The sequence below is a fragment of the Pogoniulus pusillus genome, chromosome 2 (genome assembly GCF_015220805.1).
Source record: "Pogoniulus pusillus isolate bPogPus1 chromosome 2, bPogPus1.pri, whole genome shotgun sequence".
Lineage (NCBI taxonomy): Eukaryota > Metazoa > Chordata > Aves > Piciformes > Lybiidae > Pogoniulus > Pogoniulus pusillus.
This window is the reverse complement of record NC_087265.1, coordinates 35,046,488-35,070,408: the sequence shown is the minus strand read 5'-3', so window position 1 is coordinate 35,070,408 and position 23,921 is coordinate 35,046,488. Positions and strand designations below refer to the sequence as shown.

The window sequence follows — 23,921 nt, the reverse complement described above, 5'->3', positions numbered from 1 at the left end:
ATACCTGATGTGCAGGGCTTTTTAATTTGCACTCTGAATCATCTCTTGAGTGACCAGTTAAATATTTAACTCATAAGAGTAATCTTACAATACTGGTTATCAAGAGATTTGAAGTTAGATCAGCTGGGATGTAATGAAGATTATGATTTCAGAGATTCCTCATGCTTTGGACAGTGCACCATATGGTGTTCCTTGGGGAATTTCCATACCTGACTGCAAAGAGCTCTGAAATTCACTAAAGCAACCTTGTACTGCATTGTTTCCTGTTAGCAGTTGACTGGACAGCTTCCTCTGCTTTTACTCTAAGAGAATGTTACAGGTTAGGGCTAGACTGTCACAGAATTCTAAGTGAGGGGAGGAATTTGGAGGAGAATTTTAGATTTGTTTTTTATATGTGAAAAGTTCTCTGTGATATGAATAGATATTAATTAGCCTAAGCCTTGGCTTCCTGCATTGCTTAAAAAATCCTTTTTAATAATGAAAGAAGTAAGATAGTCTGTACTTCTTGTAATGAGAGAGAATATAGGAGGGGAGTTAGACTAGCAAATAACTTACAATCATGGAGTCATAGAATCATTTATGCTGGGAAAAACCTTTGAGTCCAACTGTTAGCCCAACACTACTAAATCTGTGACCAAACCTTGTGCCTAAGAACCATGTTTACACATTTTTCAAGTACCTACTCAGCCACTTCCCTGGGCAGCCTGATCCAGAGCCATGTATTTCATTTACGCTTGCAACCCATTGTGCACTTCAGATAAGATTATTTACCGCTCTTCTTTTAAATTCTGCTCTAGTATTAATCTGAAATATCTGATGGTATCCTGATAATGAGTGTACTCTTTTCCCTAGTTCAGCATCTGTCTGAGAAACCTACATGGTGTGAATGCAGTGCCCAAAGAAGTGGATGGAATCTCCTTGAATAAACAGAGAGATGGAGGTGCCAACACTCTGCAGTCAAGATAATGGTACTTGTAACTTTTGCATCTCTTCTTCAAAGAGAAAGAAAACTGACAAAAAGTTTTATTTCTTCGTTTCTTTAGCTCTTCCTCCATTGAGTTATGAGAGAGATGAACAGATCTAGAAGTACTAGTACTTAATATTTGGAATGATTCCTGATATTTAATGAGGGTATGAAGTTAATTTAGAGAGCAACAGAAGAGGATGCCTGGCATTTGTTTCTGGCTTATAAAATGGTTTCCACAGCTGTATCGGGAATGACTAATAACTGGAAGAGTTGTTTTTGTTTTTTTTTTGCTTAAGGAAATTATTTTCTGTAGTTTGAAGGTCTGTGGTTCCACATGGGAACTTGGCCTATTTGAGCCAAGTATGATGTAGGGGTAATGTTCTAGGAGATAATTACTACAAGCCACCTCGAAAAGAGGCAACCGATAATGGCGGAAAAGACCAAATTACACAAGAATTAAGAACTTGCTTTCCTTTCACGTGGAGTGGGAGTTAAGCATCCAACTCTTACTGTCACCTTAAGAACACCTACAGCTCAATAAATCTGACCCCTGCTATTTGGTACGGTATTGTATTCGTGCTGTTGTAAGTACTGTGTTTGTTTGGGAACAGTTTCACACATATCAGACATGATCTGGTTTCATTTCTGAAGTAATATTAAATTCCATGCACTGACAAAAATCCAGTATGTGTCTAAGCCTGACTTTGTGTAAAAGCTTTCCTGTTTGTCACCTCTTAGTTTCCACCTGCTTGAGATTTTAGAGAGACTCTGGATTTTTGTGGTTTCCACTGTATTAGGGTAGTATTCTAACAGATCAAGGTCTGCTCTAAATAGTCAGAACAGTTCTCCCCCATTCCTTGGATGTGTTGTAGGTGCCTGTGACAATGGTATGTATTTGTTAGGAATTCATTTTTTCACTAGCTATCTTCTCAAATGCCTGTGTTTCTAAAGAGTGGAGAAAAACAGATGGGTCATGCAAAAGGAAAGCATGTACAATGAACAAGCAAACTGTTATTCACCTCTTCTCAGTAGGAGGTATGAGCTTGGACCCACGCTGATATGTGATTTTCTCACAGGATCACAGACCACACAAGTCAGTTGAAAATTCCTGGTATTAAGCTAATTCCACTGGTTAATAATAAAATAATGGAGAGCTGGTTGCAGGAAACAAGCAAAGCAGACAGGAAATAAGTGCATTTCTTGGCAGGATGGCAGGATAAATAGAGGAAAGGTGCTTTCTGAAGGCCTGGGTCACTGTCTGGCTTTGGCTGATCTTCTATTTGTACTGAAGTGCCTCGCACTTTTCTGTTTCTTGGGCTCAGGTGTGTCTCATGTTCTGACTCTAGTGCTACAAGAACTCAGTTTGCTCTGTAAAAGAGATGTCAATGGTGTTGGCATGTTGTACGACCTGCTCCGATCTCACTGGCTGCAAGCGCTTTTAAAGGTAAAGTGACATTCAACTGTGAAAGCAAAGGGTTCCTAGAGGATAATTTTTAGGAGGCATCTACTTTATTTTACTCTATCAACACAATAAATGCTTATTTATGCTGGGAACTGATAGTCCTAATACCAGCAGCTAAGGTGAACTAACCACTTTTGCTTTAAAAGCGGGGGGGGGGGGGGGGGGGGGGGGGAAGAATATTCTCTCTCATATCTGCTGGATATCAAAGCTCTTCTACTTTACACGCCTGTATTAAGGCCAGGGTGGTAGGAGTGTAGGCTGAACACAGCACTGCTCAGCTGCCTTTTCTACTCTTAAATCTCTGTATGGCTATGCATCCCATGTTTTTACATGGATGCGTAAGAAATTCAGGTTTTCTGATTTTGCCTACATAGAACTGAAGACTTTGTCATTGCACAACAGAGTTTCAGCTGATGTTCTTATCTTGTGCAGAACTGTATCTCTAAGACAAATTTTAAACAAATTCTGCTTTTCCTTTAAGTAGGGGTTTAAAATTCCTTCCACTTTAAAGAATTAAAACTTGCAGTGGATAAGAATGTCAATAAGGCTATTTTAAGTAGAGCAATTAAAACTTACATTATTAATCATGCCTGCAACTAGAGGATGCAAACAAGCTGCAAGTCAGAGAACTGATGTTTTCAGGCTGTTGTCCTATGAATCACCCTTTCTTATTGCAAGATGCAAAGCTACAACGTAACTGGCTAGCTCGGTGGCAATATGGAAAGACAATGAATTATAGACACGTTTGAGATTGCAAGCTCTACTGGCTCTAGTTGGGGAGAAAAATTCCTAGAGACCCAATTGTGTCTATTCTGTGTTGTGTATGGATCTATGTTATTGTGTGAACTGATCATATCCTCATTGTGCTGTCTTGTGTCTTATGGCATGCCATAGATTTATGAATGTCTCCAACACTATCTTGGAAAAAAACCAGTTCCTGTCACACCACAGGCACGCTCATTGAACCGTGAGGTAAAGCTGTGTGTATACAGTGTGTCGCTTTACTTGCTCATAACAGACTAGTCAGCTGAGCTGCAGACAAACGTTCTGGTCTTTGTTTTGTGCACGAGTCCTGGCCAGTGTAATGAACACTGAAACAGTTTTAACCACTGGCCATCCATTATTTGGGCCATGAAACAGTGTGGTTCAGCATCATGGCTACAATTGAGCAGTCTGATGTGAGGATTGTGAGAAATTTTCTTTTTAATCTTTCTAGTCAAAATAGCTGATTAAGTCTTATATTTCTGAATTAGTGGGAGAGTTAATGACTAAGTGGAAAACAGTGTGGCCAGTAGGACAAGGGAGGTTACTCTTCCCCTGTACTCATCACTGGTCAGACCACACCTTGAGTACTGTGTCCAGTTCTGTGCTACTCAATTCAAGAGAGAAGTTGAGATACCGAAGCATGTCCAGAGAGGGGTGACAAAGCTGGTGAGAGGCCTAGAACACAGCCCTCTGATGAAAGGCTGAGGGAGCTGGGATTGTTTAGCCTGGAGGAGGCTCAGGGCAGACCTCATTGCTGTCTACAACTACCTGAAGGGAGGTTGTAGCCAGGTGGGGTTGGTCTTTTCTCCCAGGCAAGCAGCAACAGAACAAGGGGACACAGTCTCAAGTTGTGCTGGGGGAGGTATAGGCTGGATGTTAGGAGGAAGTTCTTCCCAGAGGGAGTGATTTGCCATTGGAATGGGCTGCCCAGGGAGGTGGTGGAGGCACCGTCCCTGAAGGTGTTCAAGAAAAGACTGGATGAGGCACTTAGTGCCATGGTGTAGTTGACTGGCTACAGCTGGGTGCTAGGTTGGACTGCCTGATCTTGGAGGTCTCTTCCAACCTGGTTGATTCTATGATTCCATGAAATTGGTTGAGGCGTCGGATAAAAAACAATTTAGAGCAGATGGTTCTGTGCCTGAACTGAGCCAGACTGAGAGATACTGTCCAGTTCTAGAGCAAATCCTATACATACGCTCTGAATCAGACAGTGTGGGGGGCTTAAAACCCACCATGCCATAGTCCTCTAAATTCAGTTTAAAGCTTTCTGAATTAATTCTCCAGAACCAGTCTCTGTGCTTTCTCTCTTACGTTTACTAGGTGATAGAGTTACTGCGTGAGGCCCATCAGTTTGCAGAGATCAAAGAGCTAAGGCGACTACTGCGTGCTCCACACTTAAAGGCAAGTCCTGTGTGTAAGGGAAGGAAGCTTGCTTACAAAGCTGTCTGGAGTGAGAACAGATGTCCAGCTGCTCACAAGAACTGGCAAAGGAGTTGGAGGAGACACAGCTTCCTACTCAGGAACTAACCTTGTTGTGGAATCAAATGTGGCCCGTGTATCTGAAGTACCTGCACTCAGCTGTGTTTCTGAAAGACTGTGCTCGGAGAAAGATGTTTATACAGAAGTAGGTTCTGAGCAGTTGCTGCAGATACAAACCAAGTATTCCCAAAACCTGTGCTTTTTACCCTGGAGCTCCAAACAGAAATCCTGCATATTCTGTAAATTTTCCAGAAGAGGCAGGGGGAGCAACTGTGCTTAAAACTTTATTTCACCATTTCAATTTCAGAAAGAATATCAATATTTGTAAGGGCACCTATATTCGCATAAGGTATTACTCATTGATCCGTTTTTTCACCAGTAACTCTTTAAAGTTTTTCTATAGTATGACCTTTGCTTATGGTTGGTTTGCTTGCTCTGGTTTGTAACAGGCCTTGCTATCTGCTCATGATACTGTGGCACAGAAAGATTTTGAACCAACTCTTCCACCACTGCCAGACAACATACCTGAAAATGAAGAAGCTATGAGGATTGTCTGCTTAGTGAAAAACAACCAGCCTCTGGTGAGGGAGCTTTCTGATGCCTGTCAAATTCTTTGAACTTACACAAGCATCGATAAATACATCTCACACATACTCTTTTTTTTTCAGGAATGTCACAGAGCTTGTGTGCATTCCTGTCCAGTTTTCACAGAATCATAGGGCTTGCTTAGGTTGGTAAGGGCTTTAGGAAACCATCTAGCCCTGTTCAGTGTGGGTACAACTAGATCAGGTTGTTCACTGCCTTGTCTGCCTGCTGTTTGAATATTTGCCAAATGTTTTTATCTCATATAATGAAAATGCAAATTGCATTGAGAGTCATCCCCATAAGCAAAGTAGTAAGGAGGGGAGGAGAGACTGAAAGGTTTTTTAAAAATCATTTTTGCTTGTAAACAAAAAGCATTGCATAGCTTAACTAATTTTGTCTAAGAAAAGATAGCTGCAATATTTGAGAGAGATTTCTTACTGTCAGGTTATTTTAGTATGATGGAAGTTGAAATCATTGAAGGACTTAGTACTAATCATGATATGTTATTGCTAGATCTGCGCAGGGTTAAGGTGGGTGTACATTTGTCATTGCAAAGATAAGACTTGTGATATGAAAGGAAATTTATTGGGGATCTTCAATGATCAGTGTTTCTTCTTTGTTTTTATTTGCCAGGGTGCCACCATTAAGCGCCATGAGATAACAGGTGACATAACAGTTGCCCGTGTGATCCATGGTGGGCTAGCAGACAGAAGTGGTATGTGTAACTTGAAACAAAGTGATACAAGAAACTGAACTTGGTATATAAAGTGAGATAGCTTAGCCTCTACAATTAGTCTTCCACTAGAGAGAAAAAAGATATGTACATTGGATAGCACTGTTAACAGTGATACCTTGAATGAAATTCATGTGAAACTGCTTGAGACTCAGATGAAGTACAAATCCCCTTTCCATTCAATGTTTATGGCACCAAGACAAATCTGTCATGAGATTGATGTGGAATATCCCAAGCTACAGTGTAGTATAAATATGAGTAGCTCATTCCTTAATAGAGAAATGAAAAACATAGGTAATCTGTGATTCACTAAGATAATGGACTTCAAGGAACATGTAGCAATAGTTTTTTGGCACTAGTCTGTTAACCACTTTGTTCAGCAGCTAATGCTAACAATCTTCCAAGGAGTTTCCTTGGAAATGTTACTAAGCAATGGTAGAATTGAACGAGCTCCGTGTTCCTTTGGAAACGTAACTAAAATGTAAAACATCAGAAATAAAATTGAACTGCAGTCACTACAAAATAATTCCTTTTAGTATTTTCTGGCCTATGTATAGAGAAGAAAACCCAAACTAGACAACAGCTGATAAAGCTCCTAGTTTGATGCTTTAACTGAGCTGAAAGAAAATTTAACAAACATTGTGAAGACATTATAAATGACAGAGAGGAGTTCCAAGGCCTCCCACTGCACTTGGAATGTTTAAGGGTCTGATTCCAAGTCTCATTGTCTATTATTAGAATGAGTTTAGATAGACTAGGTTAAAAAATTATCTTGGTAAATGGAAGTGTATTGGGAGGTCTCTGATAGTTTGAAGGCAATTCATTGATAGATTGTAAATATGTTGTATAGGAGAGGTGAAAGGAAAGAAGAAAATGGAAGCATGCAAGCTTCTTGTGACTCGCAAAAGTCTGCAGTCCTATCCTGGCCAATATAACCTAAATCCAAACTGCCTTCCTGCATACCTGATGTATGGGAATTTCTAACACTGACTTCCAAGACTGTGATATATTCATGTTTCCCAAGATAATCCATGATCCATCTATCCAAGATAATCCATGATCTGATAAAACTTCTGTTGCTTTTGTCCTTGTTTTCACTGTAGGGTTGCTGTATGCTGGAGACAAACTGGTGGAAGTAAATGGAGTTCCTATTGAGGGACTTGAGCCTGAACAAGTTATTAATATTCTGGTACTGACTTTTTTTTAACACACACACACCCTCCTTTACTGATTTGACACAAATCCTTCCAGACACTCCACTGAGTTAATGTTCTCCAAGAAAGTAATGGAAAGGTGCTGTTCTAAAAAAAGTCCACATCACAAAATGTACCAGAGCAGAGTGAATGCGCTTGTGAACTGCATGCCTCTCCTTGCAAAAAAAGGCAATGGTTTTACTGTTGTCAGAATTCTGATGAGGAAATCCTTGTTACTTATCGTTTTGCCCACAATCTTTCAGGGTTCATCACTGCAAACTGATAGTGGTGGTCAGTGAGGTACTGCTACATGTAATCAGTATCATGTGTTCCTCAGTGTTATTTCCCTGGTTGTACTAGTTCTAGGCATGAGAAATACAAACAGTATTGGAATGCTGAATTTTTCAACAATTCTATTTTTTCCCTTCTCCTTTAGATGACTTAGCTAACCAGACCCTTCTGTTAATCTGTATTAAATTTCAGTAGAGAAGCTTGTGAATTAATGTTGAAACTATATATATTAATAATGAAACCTAGGTTTCATGGAATTAAAAATATTTAGCAAAACTAATTTCTGAGTTTGCTTTTGACAACAATACAGTATTTTCACACTGATTCTGTCTACATTCTATTTGCAATGCCGACCTTACAGTGACCTGAAAGGCATGCTGTGTTAGGCTTGTGTTTGGTTGTGTGTGTTGAATCCAGTCACGTTTTAATCTTTTTCTAATCATTTAGGCACTCTCTCAGGGGACAATTATGTTCAAATTAATTCCAGTTTCTGATCGGCCTGTCAGCAACCAAACAACAGTAAGAGAGATTCTTTTTTTCCTCATTGTTACTGCACTTACCCCAGTAATGTCTCATGGTGTGATGGAAATAAATGGCATTGCTTAAAAGTTTATTGCAATTCTTAAAATTTCACTTGCCTTTAGTAAGCTAGTAAGATGAAATGCATTTATGCTAAAAGTAATAAAGATATTTTCAGAGTGATGTGCAGGTTGAAGGCCAATTCTTTTCACACCATATATAAACCCTTTTTTATTTCTCCTTTAATTAACAGGTAGGGTCGAGGGCTTGATCTGGCTTTCAAAACTTGACTTCATCCAAAAATTAATATGTAACAGCAATATGTGGCCCTGTGATTATAAAGCTTGCATTGTATCTGTTCTAAATGTGGCTTCCACTTAACTCTTGTCTTTTTTTCTTTGCCAGTTGTATGTGCGAGCAATGGCAGATTACTGCCCCTTGCAAGACCCTGCAATACCATGTGCTGATGCAGGTTTGCCTTTTAAGAAGGGTGAAATACTACAGATTGTGGACCAGAACGATGCTTTCTGGTGGCAGGCCAGGAAAGTTTCAGATCTCAGTGCCTGTGCTGGACTTATACCCTCAAACCACCTTCTTAAAAGGTAAAGAAGCTGTAATTTTTCTGATTTCAGTTTCAAAAGTAGCCAGTTACTCAGACTTTGCTACTCAAGAGTTTTCATACATTGCATAGCACTATGATTCAGAGTAAGGTCTGACAAACATCATTCCTCTTTCTATTCTCCAACTTGCTGGTTTCCTTCCATTGTACTAGGTGAGAAGCACCTTGTATCATTCATAGACTGACATCTGAGTTTACAGCAGTTGCCTGGTCTCTTTGCTAGCTGCTAAGACATATAGCCATGTGTAACAGCTGGGTGTAAATTAAGGGCCCTGTCTGATTAAGGACCATCAGCTATGATTTTTTGTTGTTGATGGTTTTTGTAGTTGGTCTTGGTTGGTTGGTTTGTTTATTTTACAAAATGGGGGGGAAGGTAGGCAGGTAAGAAGAATGAGATACTAAATGCATATTATGTCATAGCTGTGCCAAGACAGAGTTTGGGTTTTAAAAGATGTCCTGTGAGGCATGAGTGACCTCTTCAGCTTTGGTCAAAACTGAATAGAGCAGGTTAAAAGAAAGGAATGGAACACACCCTATACCCCTCCCCACAAAAAATATGACCACGCTTAAGGAAGAACAAGAATCTCTTGCCTGTACTTCAACTGCCATGCCATACTTCAGTTTGATCCTCTAACCACATGTCCTGTCTGTGTTACACTCATGAAAACATGAGGCCACACAGCAGTAGATGATAGGCTTTAGTTTTACTATACGTCAACCTAACTAGGATCCATATAACGGAAGCTGAAATCAAACTCAGTTGTGATTAAGGCTGCAAGCAAGAGGCTCAGCATATTAACAGCGGGAGCAGCACGACTACCCAGAGCAGAAGTAGATTCTTTACTTCCAGGAGTCTCTACCACAATCTGCCTTATCTTCCTGCCCTTAGAAAACCCAAAACACCCTATATCTGGGATGCTTATTTGGAAGTAGCCTTTAAATATTTTTAATGGCATGCCAGCTTTCTTTCAGAGGACTCTGGTAGGCTAAAACATTAGAAAGTTTCAATTTTCAGTGTCTTCTGGTCAGCTCAGTACTCCTGAGCTTATGTGTAAAGCAGTGACTCCGACTGGAGCATAAAGTGCTTGTGGACAGTTCTGCTTCTTAAAACTGTGGTAACATTTATTTCTATATAGGAAGCAGCGAGAATTCTGGTGGTCTCAGCCTTTCCAGCCTCATCTCTGTCTCAAATCATCAATGCGTGAGTGAAAAATTACTTGATTGGTAGGACAGGAAAGAAAGGTCCTGTCTCTGTTCTCAGGGGTACTAAGATAGAAGCTCATGCAGTCCAGTGTAATTCAGAGACATTGTCTCTAGACCCATATTGTAACCTCAGAATAGTGTTGACTATCTCAATGATAGTTGTACCTGGACTAATGACAGTGGAGGCTGTCTCCAGTGTACCTGGAATCTGACAGACAGAAACTGAATTAATCTCCTGAAGCCAGTAAGATCTAGTAGCTCTCTCTGAGAACCAGTTCTCTCTAGGATAATGGGTTGTGACTAAGTCTTGCACTAACCTAGCTTTCCAAGGACACAGATAGCAGTTCTGCACTGGAAAATACCATACCATACCATATGTTTAGAATGTTTCTTTGTCATCAAAACTGTTGAGAAAAAGATAGAATTTTTTTTCCTTGAAATATAAGATGAGCTATACTGCCCAGAAGTTTGTGGTAACAATCCAGAAACACTGTTCTCTGCCAACTATAATTTTCTGTAAACAAGCAATTATTTCCAGACAAAGCATTTTCTTCCTGTTTTCTCTCCCCTCCCCCTTTTTTTCCCCCTGTGTTTCTTTATACTAGTATAAAATTAATTTCTCTCTTGTGATAACTCCTAGATTATGTTTCATTGCATTGTTTTTTCTTGCATTGATTGATTGCTTTGGTCATAGAGCAGGGACTCTCTTTCACCATAATTTTATTGCATTTTAACTGCTTCAATGGATATACTGTGGCAGTAAGCACTGTGGAAGAAGGTAGGAGATCATACTGGACAATACTGCATTCCTGTAGTTATAATCAGTATAGCGCACAGTTTGACAGGCCATTAAAAAAGTTAGGAATGAGGCAGTTTAGTAAATACATGCAAAAGAAAGACAAGTTCTTAGCATAACTGAAATTAAGTGGTTTTTCACTTGAAAAAGTAGAAACTTATATTGTTTTAAAGTGGAACTGAAGTTACTGCAATATCTTCTATGCAGCACCAGTTTGGATGGGTTGCTTTGAGAAAGGAAAGACTATATTTCCTATTTTCCTCTCCCTCTTTCTGGTCCATCTTCAGCAGCTGACTTGAGCAGCTTCAACAGAATTATTTCTTTAAAGCATATTTATATATGGGAAGAATATGGTTGACAGATGTCCTGGCAATTGCCCTGTACTGGAAAATCACTCCTACTGGGCCTCATATTTGGAAGGGCACGCAAGAATAGGGCACACAGACAGTGCAGTATTGTGAGCCAATAAGATTGCCCGAGCTCACAGGATTGCATTTCAGGGACATGAATTGTTGTGGTCTGGGTTTACAGACACATCTGAATCAGTCTTTTCCTTTTGTTCTTTGTAAAATTTATAATGCTAAAATCAAGGAAACAGAACACTTTCTGTGAGTGAAACATATTGGAAATACATGCATCTTTAAAAACCACAGGAAAGAAGTGAGTGGGAAATTATTTTACATCCTAGTAATACTTACTTATTAAGATATATATACAGTAACATCTATGTTGAGAGTTTTATTATTTCAAAAGGATAATTCAAGTTAGAGAGATTTGCCTTTGTCTTTACAAAGACCTCTTGCTCACTAAGGGCATGGAAAATCAGTAAGTTAGAGTTCACAGTTAAAATCCTTAAAGATGTCCAAAGCTGATCTTCAGGTATTTTTTCTGATGTCTGAGTTCAGTCTTGTAAGATCAGTAAGGGGTGGGTTTTTTCCTTCCCAAGTTTTTCTGATTCAGATGATTTATTTCCTCCCTCCCCTTCTGTTATCTGCAGAGGATGACATGCAGATTGATGAGAAGTGTGTGGAAACAGGTAACGGAATTCATGAATTCACATCCATTTGCTTCAAGGCAGTAGTTAGTTAAAGCCTTGTTTTGTTTCCCAGATAGAACTACTCATTCTGCTAGTGAACTTAATGGTATAAAATTCTGGGTTTCATACTCTGGAAACCTCATCCTGTATTACTGTAATAAATTGAGCTTTTTGCCATGCTGGTGTAGTGTTTATAGTGAAAGGTTGTACTGAAAAGAGGGACCATGCTAAAAACGCCTACCTCAACTTCGATTCTGGCTTTGGGCTGTGGCTGTGGTTTTGCCTATTGTATATTTAATGCCATAAATGGTTGTAGTTTTGGAGAACTCACACAATTCATTGTCAAGACTTCAGGAGAATACATTTTTACTGAGCAAGAATATGTTTTTCATATGTAAATAGTATATATTAAGACTGTTAGCTTGACTTGCTTCCTAAAGCAGCGCAGCTGATTCTTCCTTCTCCTGAGAAAGCTCTTAGGGAGTGATGTGATGCTGCAGGACTAAGTGGATAAAGACTAGACAGTTAATTCAAGTACAGTGAGCAGTATTGTGCCACCTTAGTGTAGAAGAAATTGGGCAAAGTATGTGTGGGAGAGACTGACAGATGCTGGAAAACCAATTTCTGATTCTGAAATTCTATTGAAGAAATTAACATTTGAATTTATTTTCATATCTTTGCTGTCTGGATTACTAAACAAGATGAAGAAACATTTGAGTCTGGTAAGTTCCTCTAACCTAACTCCAAATTCATTGCTATTGTACTGCTTCAAGAAGGGTGTCCAGAGATAAGCAAGTGTCTTAAAGACAAGCAGGTGACAAAAGCCAGAATGCTTTTTTAGCTGCAGAAGCCATTCTGGCTTGAAAAAACATTATGCAAGATCCTGTTGCCTTAAGTCTTCCTCTTGCTTTCTGATTTACCTTAGTAGTAAGGTCTTTGTCCTGTCATGCCACAAGTGTGTGTGTGTTTATTCTTGTGCATCAGTACCAGATCTTTTTATCAAATCCTAATCAGTTATACCCATGCAAGCTCCAACAGGCAGGGTCTGCACTGATGTCAGAGGTAACTGGATTACCGTGGGGTAATGGAGGGCCTGAATGCCCCGTGCCTGTGGAGTTGTTGTGGCAAAGAGATCTGTTCTGGATTGTCAATCGTGTGCATGGCTGGCATTCAATAAATAAAAATTATTTTATAAAATTAAGGATTTATATATCAAGATGTACATCAGTGCTTGTTTTAACCAAACAGATTTTGAGGTTGGTGGTTTGTTGTTTGTTTTTTTTATGGAACAGCTACCTATCTGCAGCATATTCAGAGTTCTTCACAATTTCAGTCTTCTAAATTTTCCCACTTAAACAAATATTCTAATGCTAAACTTCTTGTTGATTTGGTAATATTGTGGAGAAAATGTCATTCCACATTAGACTTGCTTTTCTCCACAAAGTGCCTAATTACCCGTTAGGTCTTCTCCTTTTATCACAAGTGGTTCATCCTCTTCCACCTCTCAAGCAATATCCAAAACTTTAATGACAGAACTAGCAGGTCTACAGGGCAGCCCTTTAATTTGGGGGTAGGATGTTTCTGATAAGTGCACATAGAGATTACTCCTGCAGATCCTATTCAGTGCTCAGTGCCGAGTCTGCTTTCTGCTGTATCCAGAGTCAGAAGAATAAAGGTGCTATCCTACATTTCACTCTAAGTTAACCAGTAGCTGAATATCTGTGAGGTATTTTGCAGGTACAGCACTGATAAGGATGCTGTAGCCAAGTCTGTTATTCTTTGGTAACTGAAAATTCATGTTCAAACAGGCATGTGAAGCCTGCAGTACTTGTTTCCTAACTGTCCTAAATACATTGGACTATGCTGTTTGATGGTTTTATTTTTTTTTAATCTTAGTGTAGACTGTCTGCTCAAAACTAATTGGTTTCTGTCTGTCTCTACCTGAATGTGCAGAGGAGCTTAAAGAAGGTAACACCGACTTTTCTTTCTCTTTGTCTCCTGTAAACAGTAATCATTAAAATTTACCTGTCGTTTATTGCATTACCAGGAGCTACCACTCATCTGACAGTATCCAGCAGCTGAATTGCTTATTCCTTGTAGTATTCCACACTGCACTCAATACCATAGAACAGAGGACAGATGAAGCAGAAATGCTTCAAAAGATTTGAATAATTGCTCAAAAGACCTTATGATAGAAATGATACAGACATGTGCCAGCTGCAGCACTCTGAACTTTGCCCCATATGAGCAGTTTTGTGACAAGTATTTTTTTTATACAATCATAAACAAGGAGTTGTTAGTATACATTGAAACGTAGGAATAGAAGTGTATTTTAAAGGCACAAGTAATGAAGAGTGCAGAGACGTGAAAGACGTTTATGATACCTGTCAAAGAATCTAGAACTAAAAGCTGATACAGTTCATGTTTTGCAAATAAAAATAATGTTCATACCTTGAAAAAAGTATTGGCTTTAAAGATACACCTATGTCTTCTCTACCTTATTCTTGCTTTAACAAGGCCTAGCTAAGGGAATTGCACAGCATGGATAACTACATGAATGATTACGAGAAAATTAGGAGTCCTTTTTAAAGAGACATGTAAATGCTGCTGACACTTTTTTTCCTTAGTTATTTCCTTTCAAATCACCTTTATAGTTTTTTAAACTGTTAAGAGCACTGATCTACTGGGAAATAGATATTTCTGACCGCTGTAGGAGAGATTTCATTTACAGAGATTTGGAAGGCCTATGTTATGGAGGGGGCTAGTTGAAATCTGAGTTTGGGGTGAAATGCAATGAGGCCGATTCAAAAAATCATTAAATAATGCATTAATATATACAAAGATAATTCCCCCAAACTTATTTACAACTATCCACACAAGTTCTTGGATGAAGTTAGCAGAACTATTTTGCAGAATGTCTATATACAATGGAATTTTGAAAGGTTTTAGAAACGTCTTTGACAGAGAGTCTGGCGGCTTCGCTCACAGCTTGTGAGGTTAATTAAATTCCTTTAGCAACTTGAATAAAGAATTCAGAATACTCACTAGTCCTCAGTCTTAATGTCTGTGGCCCGAAACGTGCGCAGGAAAATACTCAGTAGAAGTCCTGTGGTGAATTCCACCTGGGCTGCGATGTGGGATCGGCTGCTGGCTGCGGTGGGGGGGCGAGCGGCTGACGAGCTAGGCACACCGACCACGCAAGCACCTCATTCACCTGTTTACCCCTTTATGGGACAATGGCCGAGGCTAATGCTCTCCTTGGCCACACTATCACCCAATCACCTCTGGCAATCACCCAAATAGACCCAAAAAAAGCAGAACGCACAGGCTGTTGTCCTCCAAGAGTGGGGGGCGCATACGCCTTGCACGCCACAGGGCCGTGGGCCTCGCGAAACCCCTCTCAGGCGACCGGATCAAACCAGACTGGGCTGCCTGGGTTTCCTTTGTCCTGTTTTCCCGCCTCGGGCTGCAATGCAGACAGGCAGGTAAATATGTCTGGACAAGACCGGACATGCTCAAGCCCACTTTGTGCCCTTTGGGACTCTCCACCACAGCTTACTTGTATGGTTAAGCCCTTGAAACACCATCAGAAGGGGAGGAAAGAGATTATTATGGGATGTTGGAACACAGATAGCACTGTTCCAAAGATGATTAAACAGAAATAATAAAATCAGGTCTTCATTCTGTCTGAAAGATCTAAGCCAATGCATGTTATATATTTTTTTCAGCACACTACTAGGCAGAAACTGAGTTATAAACTTTTCGGTTCTGATTCTGAGCTACTGACATGTTAGTTACTGTAATGTTATAAGAGAAGAATTCTACAAGCTAGGTTTCACCTGAAAAGTTTAAATTACATGGTTGAATTATAAGTATTTCAGAATGTGACTTAGTATCTAATTATCTTAGGAATCAAGTAAAACGTTTGCTTTCTGTGATGGTTTGGGTGTTCCCTGCCCCCCCACACTTTAGAAATCACCCAGACTAGCCTCAGTTGGCTCTGGGAATATGAATGAAGCTAGCTATTTACAGCTAGCACAATATACAAGCATCTATTTACAGTATATACAGTTATATACAGAAATATACAAGGTAAAAGGTAATACAGAAACACAACTCCCAGAAACCTGAGTCCCCAGGAGGGGCTCTCAACCACCCCTGCACCTTCCCCCTGCCCCTCTCAACCTTACCCCAGTCCTAAGGAAGAATAGAGGTTCGGCCAAGAGGTTAAGAAGCAAAGGTGAGTGGAGGGTGTGTTAGAGAGATGCAGCTCAGCCAGCAGCCCAAAGGAGAGTGAGAGAAAATGGTGAGAGTGTTATCTAATGTTTTCATTTCTTCTTCCCAAACTCCTCATCAAGACTTCTGAGGGAAGTAGACATCACCATTGTTTTTCTTTCAGAGCCTGTGATCTAGTTCTTCTCACCAAGACATTCTAGCTTGCTTCAAACTAGCACACTTTCAAAATTAATTTAGAAAATGCCAAGACTTCTCTAAGTTAATTTTCTTTTTTTCAGAAACACTGGCCCTTGTAATGGGTCACCTGAAATATCTGAGTATTTTGTATTATGCAGAATTGTGCTTTTTCATTTGATTAGCCATGCTACTTCCATACCTTTACTGAAACACTGTTTTTCATTTGGGATCTGCAATAATTGTTAGCTGTCTAGCTAAGCTTTCACTTATTTCATGAGTATTTGTTCTTGATATTCTAGAAGAGGAAGAATTTGGTGAATTCGGTCAGCGAGTCTTTATTGGTACGCAATGACTAAAAAGATAAGTAAGATGTTTGGGGCTTGAGTGCTTGTCTAAGGTTAAATAAAATGGTTTGTTCTTAAAGCCTCATTGAATTGAGTTCTGCATCTCTGTTTTCCATATTCCCATACTTCAAGAAGTCACTTTCCTCCTTCTAATGCTTGTTTTCTTCATGAAATTTCTCTTCCTGCTGGGTTTCTACTGAGGCTTGGCCACTACTAGTTTAACTTGACCAGCTGTTAAGATTTCCTTTACTGTACAATTAATTTTGCTGGAGTGTAATGTTGTTTGTTATCTATTCTGAATAATTATGAGAGCTTCCATCACAAAAGTAGACCTAAACATCAGGTTTTCAGAGTTGGATGGTAAGGAGGAGCAACAAACGGGTACCTATTACTAAACCATAGTGACTTTTAAAATATTTGGATTCATTCCAGAGGCTAGAGCACATGTTCTGGATTTGTTTCAGAAGAGTGAACCAATTTAAAAACAGTTCACCGATTCTCTAGTGATGCTTTATATGGACAGAAACTTCTCCTTTGGCTTGTTTTGGGGATCTTGGAGGAGAGAGCTTTTTAATTCCATACTGTCAGATGACTTTCACTGAGATTTAACTTCCTCTTTAGCTGCCTTTTAATGCTCAGAGTTTCTACCAGCCTGACATACCAAGTGCAGCACTGAAATTAAGCTAATTTCAACTTGCAAAAAGCTCAAAGCCCCAGCATGTTGTGTGATTTAGATGCACTAGACTGCAAAAGTAGCTGCCTGTGGTGTATTTTCCAATACTGTCTTTGCCCCTTACAGCTGGTTTCCGTAGAAGTATGCGCCTGTGTCGCAGGAAATCCAGGACCAACCAGCAGTCATGTTACTCCCAGTGCCCCAGCAGCTGTTACAGCACTCTTGCAGCTCCGTATGAAGAGGTGGTTAGGTACCAGCGGCACCCAACAGACCGGAACAGACTCATTATACTAGTGGGTAAGAGGTTAATCACTTTCTCATGTGAATTCCACAACCTGTAACAGAGGGAAGGGGAAGCAGTCATAGTCTGATTCACTGAGGTTTCCAGCTGCTGACTGCAGTGGTTGTGGACTCTGCAGGTAGCTCTCAAAGTGCTATTTCAAGAATGGTTTGTCTGAAATGTAACTTTATTGTCAGTTTAAAAAGTTTATCTATGCATCATCTTCTTTGCTTAAGATAGTGAATATTTTTTAATGAAGTCCTTAGAGGAAGCCAGTGCTGGTTGATAATGGGGTTTATTAGGGAAATAGTTCCAGCTATTCAGTTTCCAGTTCTATTCAGTTTGGGCCAGCACAGAAAATGAGAACACATTTGTAACTTACTAGAACCCATCTTTAGGTGAAGACGTTCCTATAACCAGAGTTAGATGCATGGATATGGCAAGGGTAAGAAGAATGTTTAAACTCCAGACTAGAAAGTTAAAAAGATGGCCTTTGATAATGCTTGCTGTAGGTATTAAGTGGGCTGCAGGCTTTCAAGTAGTCTTTAGTGACAGTGACTGAAGAAGTTATTGTTCTGTTGTGGTCCATTATCCTGGTAAAGGCAAATCCATTATCTTTTCTACGTCTGGAAGTATTTGATGATTTTTTATTTTTTAAGTGGTTTTACTGGGTTGCCTCCTGGGTATGACTGTACTGCTGGGAAGTGCTTTGCATTCTGAATCAATCAAGATGCTTTAGTTGCTTCTGGTACCTTTTTGGGGAACTTAATTACAGTTGATTGGCATATGTGCAGTGTGTTGGAAAATGGGGGGTGTGCATGCAAAACCTGCCTGTCAGTAATATCAGTAGCTTTTCCAACTTTGCAGGACCTTCAGGTGTTGGTGTGAATGAACTAAGGCGAAGGCTTATTGCAAGTAACCCACGAGAGTTTCAAAGTGCCATACCTCGTATGTAATGTTGTTCTTCCCCCTGCTACCTCCTTCAAACGTGTCTCCTTTTGCCTTTACATATTCATATGTTCTTTCCTGTATGACTCTTTTTTCAGCTGTACTGTAAGCCAAAGTAATTTTGGTTTTATAAGGATTAGTTTAAAATAGGATGTTTCTCCTTATTTTGGTATATCAACCAAAGATATTTTCAATTTAACCTCCTGAAACCCTGGAAGCTTTATGTAGCAGTAGGTGATCAGCATGATTGTTTATAATCATAATGTTTGTTTTTTTCTAGATTTCAAAAATAAGAAAATTACTTGGGGATAGGAACTTAGTTCATAGTGGTGTAAGTGATCAGATAGGAGAATGAAGGCAACAAAAGCTGGTGCTAAATAGGCTTTGCAGCTTTCCTTACTAGCCTTCTAGTCTCAAATGAGACTCACAGCTCAGTTTGATGAAATAACTGATATTGTTTTTACCTGTGCTTTTGCTCTGGAATAACAAATTGCAACAGCTAATTTTATTGCTTATAAAAATACAGATTTACAATTCCTCATGGAAGTTGCCACATTTTCATCTACAACATAACATGAATTTATATGCAGTTGATTTTTGTTTTTAATTTGTGTGTGTGCTTGTGTATATCACCTTTCAGACACCACTCGTGTTCAGAAGAGCTATGAAATCAATGGTCGTGAATATCACTATGTATCAAAGGAAACTTTTGAAAACATGGTGTATAGCCACAGGTAAGGAAGAGAGACAATTTACACTTTTGTTATTTAAAATACAACATGATCCAAGACAAGGTGGTTCTGTACTTAGGTCCTGAGTCTGGGCTTCTCTACTTACACTTTTTATGTATGTTTGGTGCAAATTTGGGCCCACTACTTCAAAAACTCTTTGTGCAGCTACAAATAAACTTCTCTACAATTAATCTCAGAATCCTAGAAGAAAGTGAGATCTCCAGTCTTGAGCTCATTTGATGTGCATGTAAGTTATGAGTTTAACTCTTGTATAAACTAGACTGTTTTCTTGTGCAGTGAGTCAGACCTGTTCCTGATCTACAACTCCACTGCAGAATCTCTGCAGTGATGATATCTCCACATAATCAGCTGACCTGTAAAGGCTAAACTTTCAAAAGTTTCTGCTCTTTCCTGTGCATCCATAATCCCTCTAAGAAAGACAAACTCAGCACCAGAAACTACAGTCCTTGAGCTGTGCTAAGTGCTTTGAGATCTTCTGATTTATGCAGTTATTTGTACTATATAAATGACAAACATTTTCTCATTAGAGTCACGAAACCTAGGCACATAATTTGTAAAATTTTTTTGTGTAACATGCACGCCTTGAAGGTGTATTGGTTCTAGTTTAAGCTTCCCAGAGCCCAAAGCCTAACAGAACGATACAATAATAGGATGCCTTCCCTTCTCCCTGCTTTTGGAAAGAAAGGAATTAGATGTAGAGAGTGAAAAGGGGTAAAACACCCAAAGAACAGTCTTGCTTCTATTTGGAAGTTAAAAGAAAAACTAAATAAAAGGTATTTAAGTTAAGGGGAGTTACAAAAAGATACAGGGAAGGGAAACAAGATATAAAATATAACCAGATTGGCAATAGATGGAGGTAGATTCAGGAGGTGGTTGTCCCACTACATGGTAGGATGGCCATGTGGCAAAGCAGGAGCAGCAGGAAGCAGGATGCTGCTGGCAGGCAGGGCAGAGATAGAAATACAGGAAGTTCCTCTGTTTTTATAGGGGATCTAGACAGGAAGTGGGAGCGGGCTAACCATTGCACCTGGGGTCAGGTTTAGACCACCCCCAGGAGGGGTAACCCTTTACAGAAGGTGTCAAACAGTTGGGGTTAATTTCTGTGCCCAGTGGAGTGGGCAAGAGCAGAGGTTCATCAGTGCTCACTAAGCTTTATGATTGTTCAGTCTTGATCAGTGGAGTACATTTGAACACTTCACCCTTAAATAGAATCTTTTTGAGACTCGGGTGCTCTTTCCTTTTCCATCTTCCTCACTGCTGCTGCAGAATGCTGGAGTATGGGGAGTACAAAGGATACCTGTATGGTACCAGTATTGATTCGGTGCGAATGGTCCTCGATGAGGGGAAGATCTGTGTAATCGATTTAGAACCACAGGTGAGTTGTAAAGGGGCAGGTAATCTAGAGTTTGTATATTCTGCATACATTCTTGAGCAATTGCAAAGTGTTAGTTGTTTTGGTTTGGTTTTAACTTTAGCTCATGGTGCTTACTAATAATAGACTCTTCTCTGCATGGGTATGGTGGGGGATGCTACAGTGACAAGCACAGATCAGTATAGTTAATTTGTTTTCTAGTCAGCAGCTGCATTATCAAGAAGGGCATGAAGTAACAATACATAGCTGCTATTCAGTAACTGCTGTGAGGTGAAATAGGAGAATTACTGCTGCATACTTGTATTTTAAATCTGACAGCTTGGCCAACTTCACATACTGAACTTTTATTTTCCTTTTTTTTTTTTTTTTTTGGTATTTCCTTCCACTGCTCTGCAGTACTTTAAAAATGCTACACAACATAAACGTTGCACAAAATGAAGATTTCTGAAAGCAGAATATGTTCTTCCAGTATGGAGCAATAAAGGTGTACTTTTTCCAAAAGAAGCTCCCCAGCAGTTAAAACACAGATTTCAGATATATCTTTAATTTTGATTGAAGAGATCTGTTAATGAGAATGTCCTGTCACTCACTGGAGTTGAAAGCATCTCCTAATAAGCAGAATTAAGGAATTGGTGTGCTACAGCTGCTTAACAATGTCTGGTCCAGGGATTATTAGTGAGGTCATTTTGAAGTAGGTGTTTCTAAAAAAGATACCTGCTGGGTCTGGAGGTAACAGCATGCTGTAAACAACTGGGTTTTTATGGGAGTAAGACTGGGTTGAAACACTTCTCATTTACACTTAATTTGCAGGGTATACAAGTAGCCCGGACTCATGAATTAAAGCCCTACATTATATTCATCAAGCCATCTAGCATAAGCTGCATGAGACAGACTCGTAAAAATGCCAGGATCATTACAGATTATTATGTGAACATGAAATTCAAGGTAAGCTCTTGGAACAAAAGAGGTTGAAGAGACATCTGGGATCCCGTGTTTAGAACATAGTGCATTCTACCATGTTACTACATTAACTCTTTAAAAAACCTTATTGTGTCTTCAGCATCAAATCTAAATTAATTCTATTTCTGTTTGGTTTGTTGGTATTTTTTCACCCTTCTAGATGCACTTTGAAGCTGAAGTGTTGTAATTTGTAGCTCGGGGATTCTGAGGCATTTTCCTTCAAAATGTCTTTGAATGAGAGGCTATTTTGTATATTTTGAAACAACTGCCTCCTGACAAATGTGAATCACAGGATCACAGGATGCTAGGGGTTGGAAGAGATCTCCATGGATCATCAGGTCCAACCCCCCTGCCAGTGCAGGACCACAGAATCTAGCACAGGTCACACAGGGACCCACAGGTCTTCAAAGTCTCCAGAGAAGGAGACTCCACAGCCTCTCTAGGGAGTCTGTTCCAGTGCTCTGTGACCCTTACTGTATAGAAGTTCTTCCTCATGTTGAGGTGGAACTTCCTATGCTGTAGTTTATACCCACTACCCATTGTACTATCACAGGGCACAACTGAGAAGAGTTTATTGCCTCCCTCTTGACACCCAGCCCTCATGTATTTATAAACATTGATTAGATCCCCTCTAAGTCTTCTCTTCACCAGACCAAAAAGCCCCAGGTCCCCTTCCTAATAATGTATTGTTATTTCACATATGCTTAATGACGGTATCAATATAAATGCTATAATAATTTCTGTGGATAAAACACAAATCCTCCTTGTAGGAATTGCATATATTGCATTTACATTTTCTAGTGCATTGTCAATTTTTTCTCCATGCGAAATATAATCAAGTTTAGCATTTAAAAATTTTTGAGACCTCAGTCCATAACTCTATAAAGAAATGTGTCATAATTCAGAAAGGAACTTAAACACTAGGGAAATAAACTAATATGTGGAATGAGAGCAGTACCTTCCAGTCACTAACGTCCTCTGCCAGCATTCATCAGTAGAGTAATTTTTTTGCGGCAAATGGAGCATACTGAGAGACAGGGTAAATCCTTGGGAAGGAAAAGGCAGTCAGCTCTGGTTTAGAGACTTGGAACTGACTATAGCATGCATGCTTTACTGTAACAAACTGTAAAATAACAACACTGGCACTATCTGTCCCTTTGTTTACAGGACCAAGGTGTTCTGCATATGCCATGCATATGTCTGAAAACCACACTGAAGCTTTATCAGCTTACTCTGTGTCTTTCAGGAAGAAGACTTACAGGAGATGGAAGATTCGGCTAAGAAAATGGAAGCTCAGTTTGGTCAGTTCTTTGATCAAGTGATTGTGAATGACAATCTACAAGAAGCATCTGCACAGCTGCTGTCTGCAGTCCATCGTGCACAGGACGAGCCCCAGTGGGTGCCCGCAGTATGGATATGCTCAGACACTCAGCCATAATTCTGAGCAGCAGACAGCTTCAGAAAGATTATAGCTTATGTTTTCAAGAATAATCCTAATGTCAGGATTGCAAGAATTTATCTTTGTATGTGAGGGATTTGGAAGAGGATTAGGAATGAAGCTGCTGCAACAGATACAATCATACTATGTTCAGCTTTTTATGTTGAAGTTGCATCCACTTTTTTTTGTACAAATGTAATTGTGTGTGTCCAACTACAAGAATAAAGAAAAATCTATTTTTTTGCATGTATCTCTCTAATTTACACAGTATGGAAAAGTCCTTCCCTTTTTCTTAATGGTCATTCTGATGATATGATAGCTGGACATTCTGGAAGCCTTACTGACAAATGATATGTTGCTTGTGAGCAAAGAGTGTTATGAAGCTATTGCTTTGCTGCTTCTTCTTTTAAGACAGAAGCAGAGTGCTGGTGTCACAATAGAAATTACTGTAGAAACCATAGTTATGTTCAAAATACAACTCGAGTGAAAACTGAGAGAAAATGGACTTACCAAAGAGGGAAATAGAAGCCAGTTTTCATATCCATTTGCTCTGTAGTAGTGTGCTCTTCTCATTAAATAGTGCAGTGCTTGTGGCAAACAAAGTTTTTCACTCTTTTTGTCTTTCACTGCAGCTGCCTTGACCTTGAGAAATGCAGACAATTATTCTATTGGCCTTCTTTGCCTTGCAGGAAAATCAACAAAGGCAATTAAACATTCTAGAAAGAGATTATTCAAAATCTTATATTGCAGCTGCTACACTGTCTGCTTGTTCTAGTTGGGTCTAGTATTCTTTATTCATAAGTAAAACTGTAGAAAAGGGGAGTTTCAATTCGTCATTGGTGTGTGGGCTAAGTGCAAGCACGACTGGTGCCAGCGCTGTGCTGCTTTCTTACGACCAGCTCCCCTCTTCTACTGCCTGGTCCAGCATTTGTCCCGTTTCTGCCTGTTTTTATCTGTTTGCTTACACACAGATCTGCTTTCATTACTAGAAAGATGTTTCCAGTATAGTTATGTTTGGTTTGCATCTATTTGTGCCGGAGCAGAACTTTTCTCACATCTATTTTCTACATTCCGGTAATTTGATGCTTTTGCA

The 23,921-nt window shown here is 39.5% G+C and overlaps 1 protein-coding gene across 1 annotated transcript; it reads left to right on the top strand.

Annotated features, from left to right (window-relative positions):
• Nucleotides 1-907: 907 nt before the first annotated feature.
• MPP4 (MAGUK p55 scaffold protein 4) lies at nt 908-23,050 on the top strand. Its single transcript, XM_064167098.1, is given in 21 exon segments — nt 908-968; nt 2,290-2,411; nt 3,324-3,401; nt 4,515-4,595; nt 5,123-5,254; nt 5,892-5,973; nt 7,095-7,180; nt 7,923-7,994; nt 8,400-8,596; nt 9,750-9,814; nt 10,577-10,594; nt 11,610-11,648; nt 12,350-12,370; nt 13,602-13,616; nt 16,361-16,402; nt 17,205-17,375; nt 18,226-18,306; nt 18,947-19,040; nt 20,325-20,433; nt 21,241-21,375; nt 22,637-23,050. Coding segments are annotated over 21 exon segments (1,893 nt in total). The 3' UTR covers nt 22,829-23,050.
• The last annotated feature ends 871 nt before the right edge of the window (nt 23,051-23,921 follow it).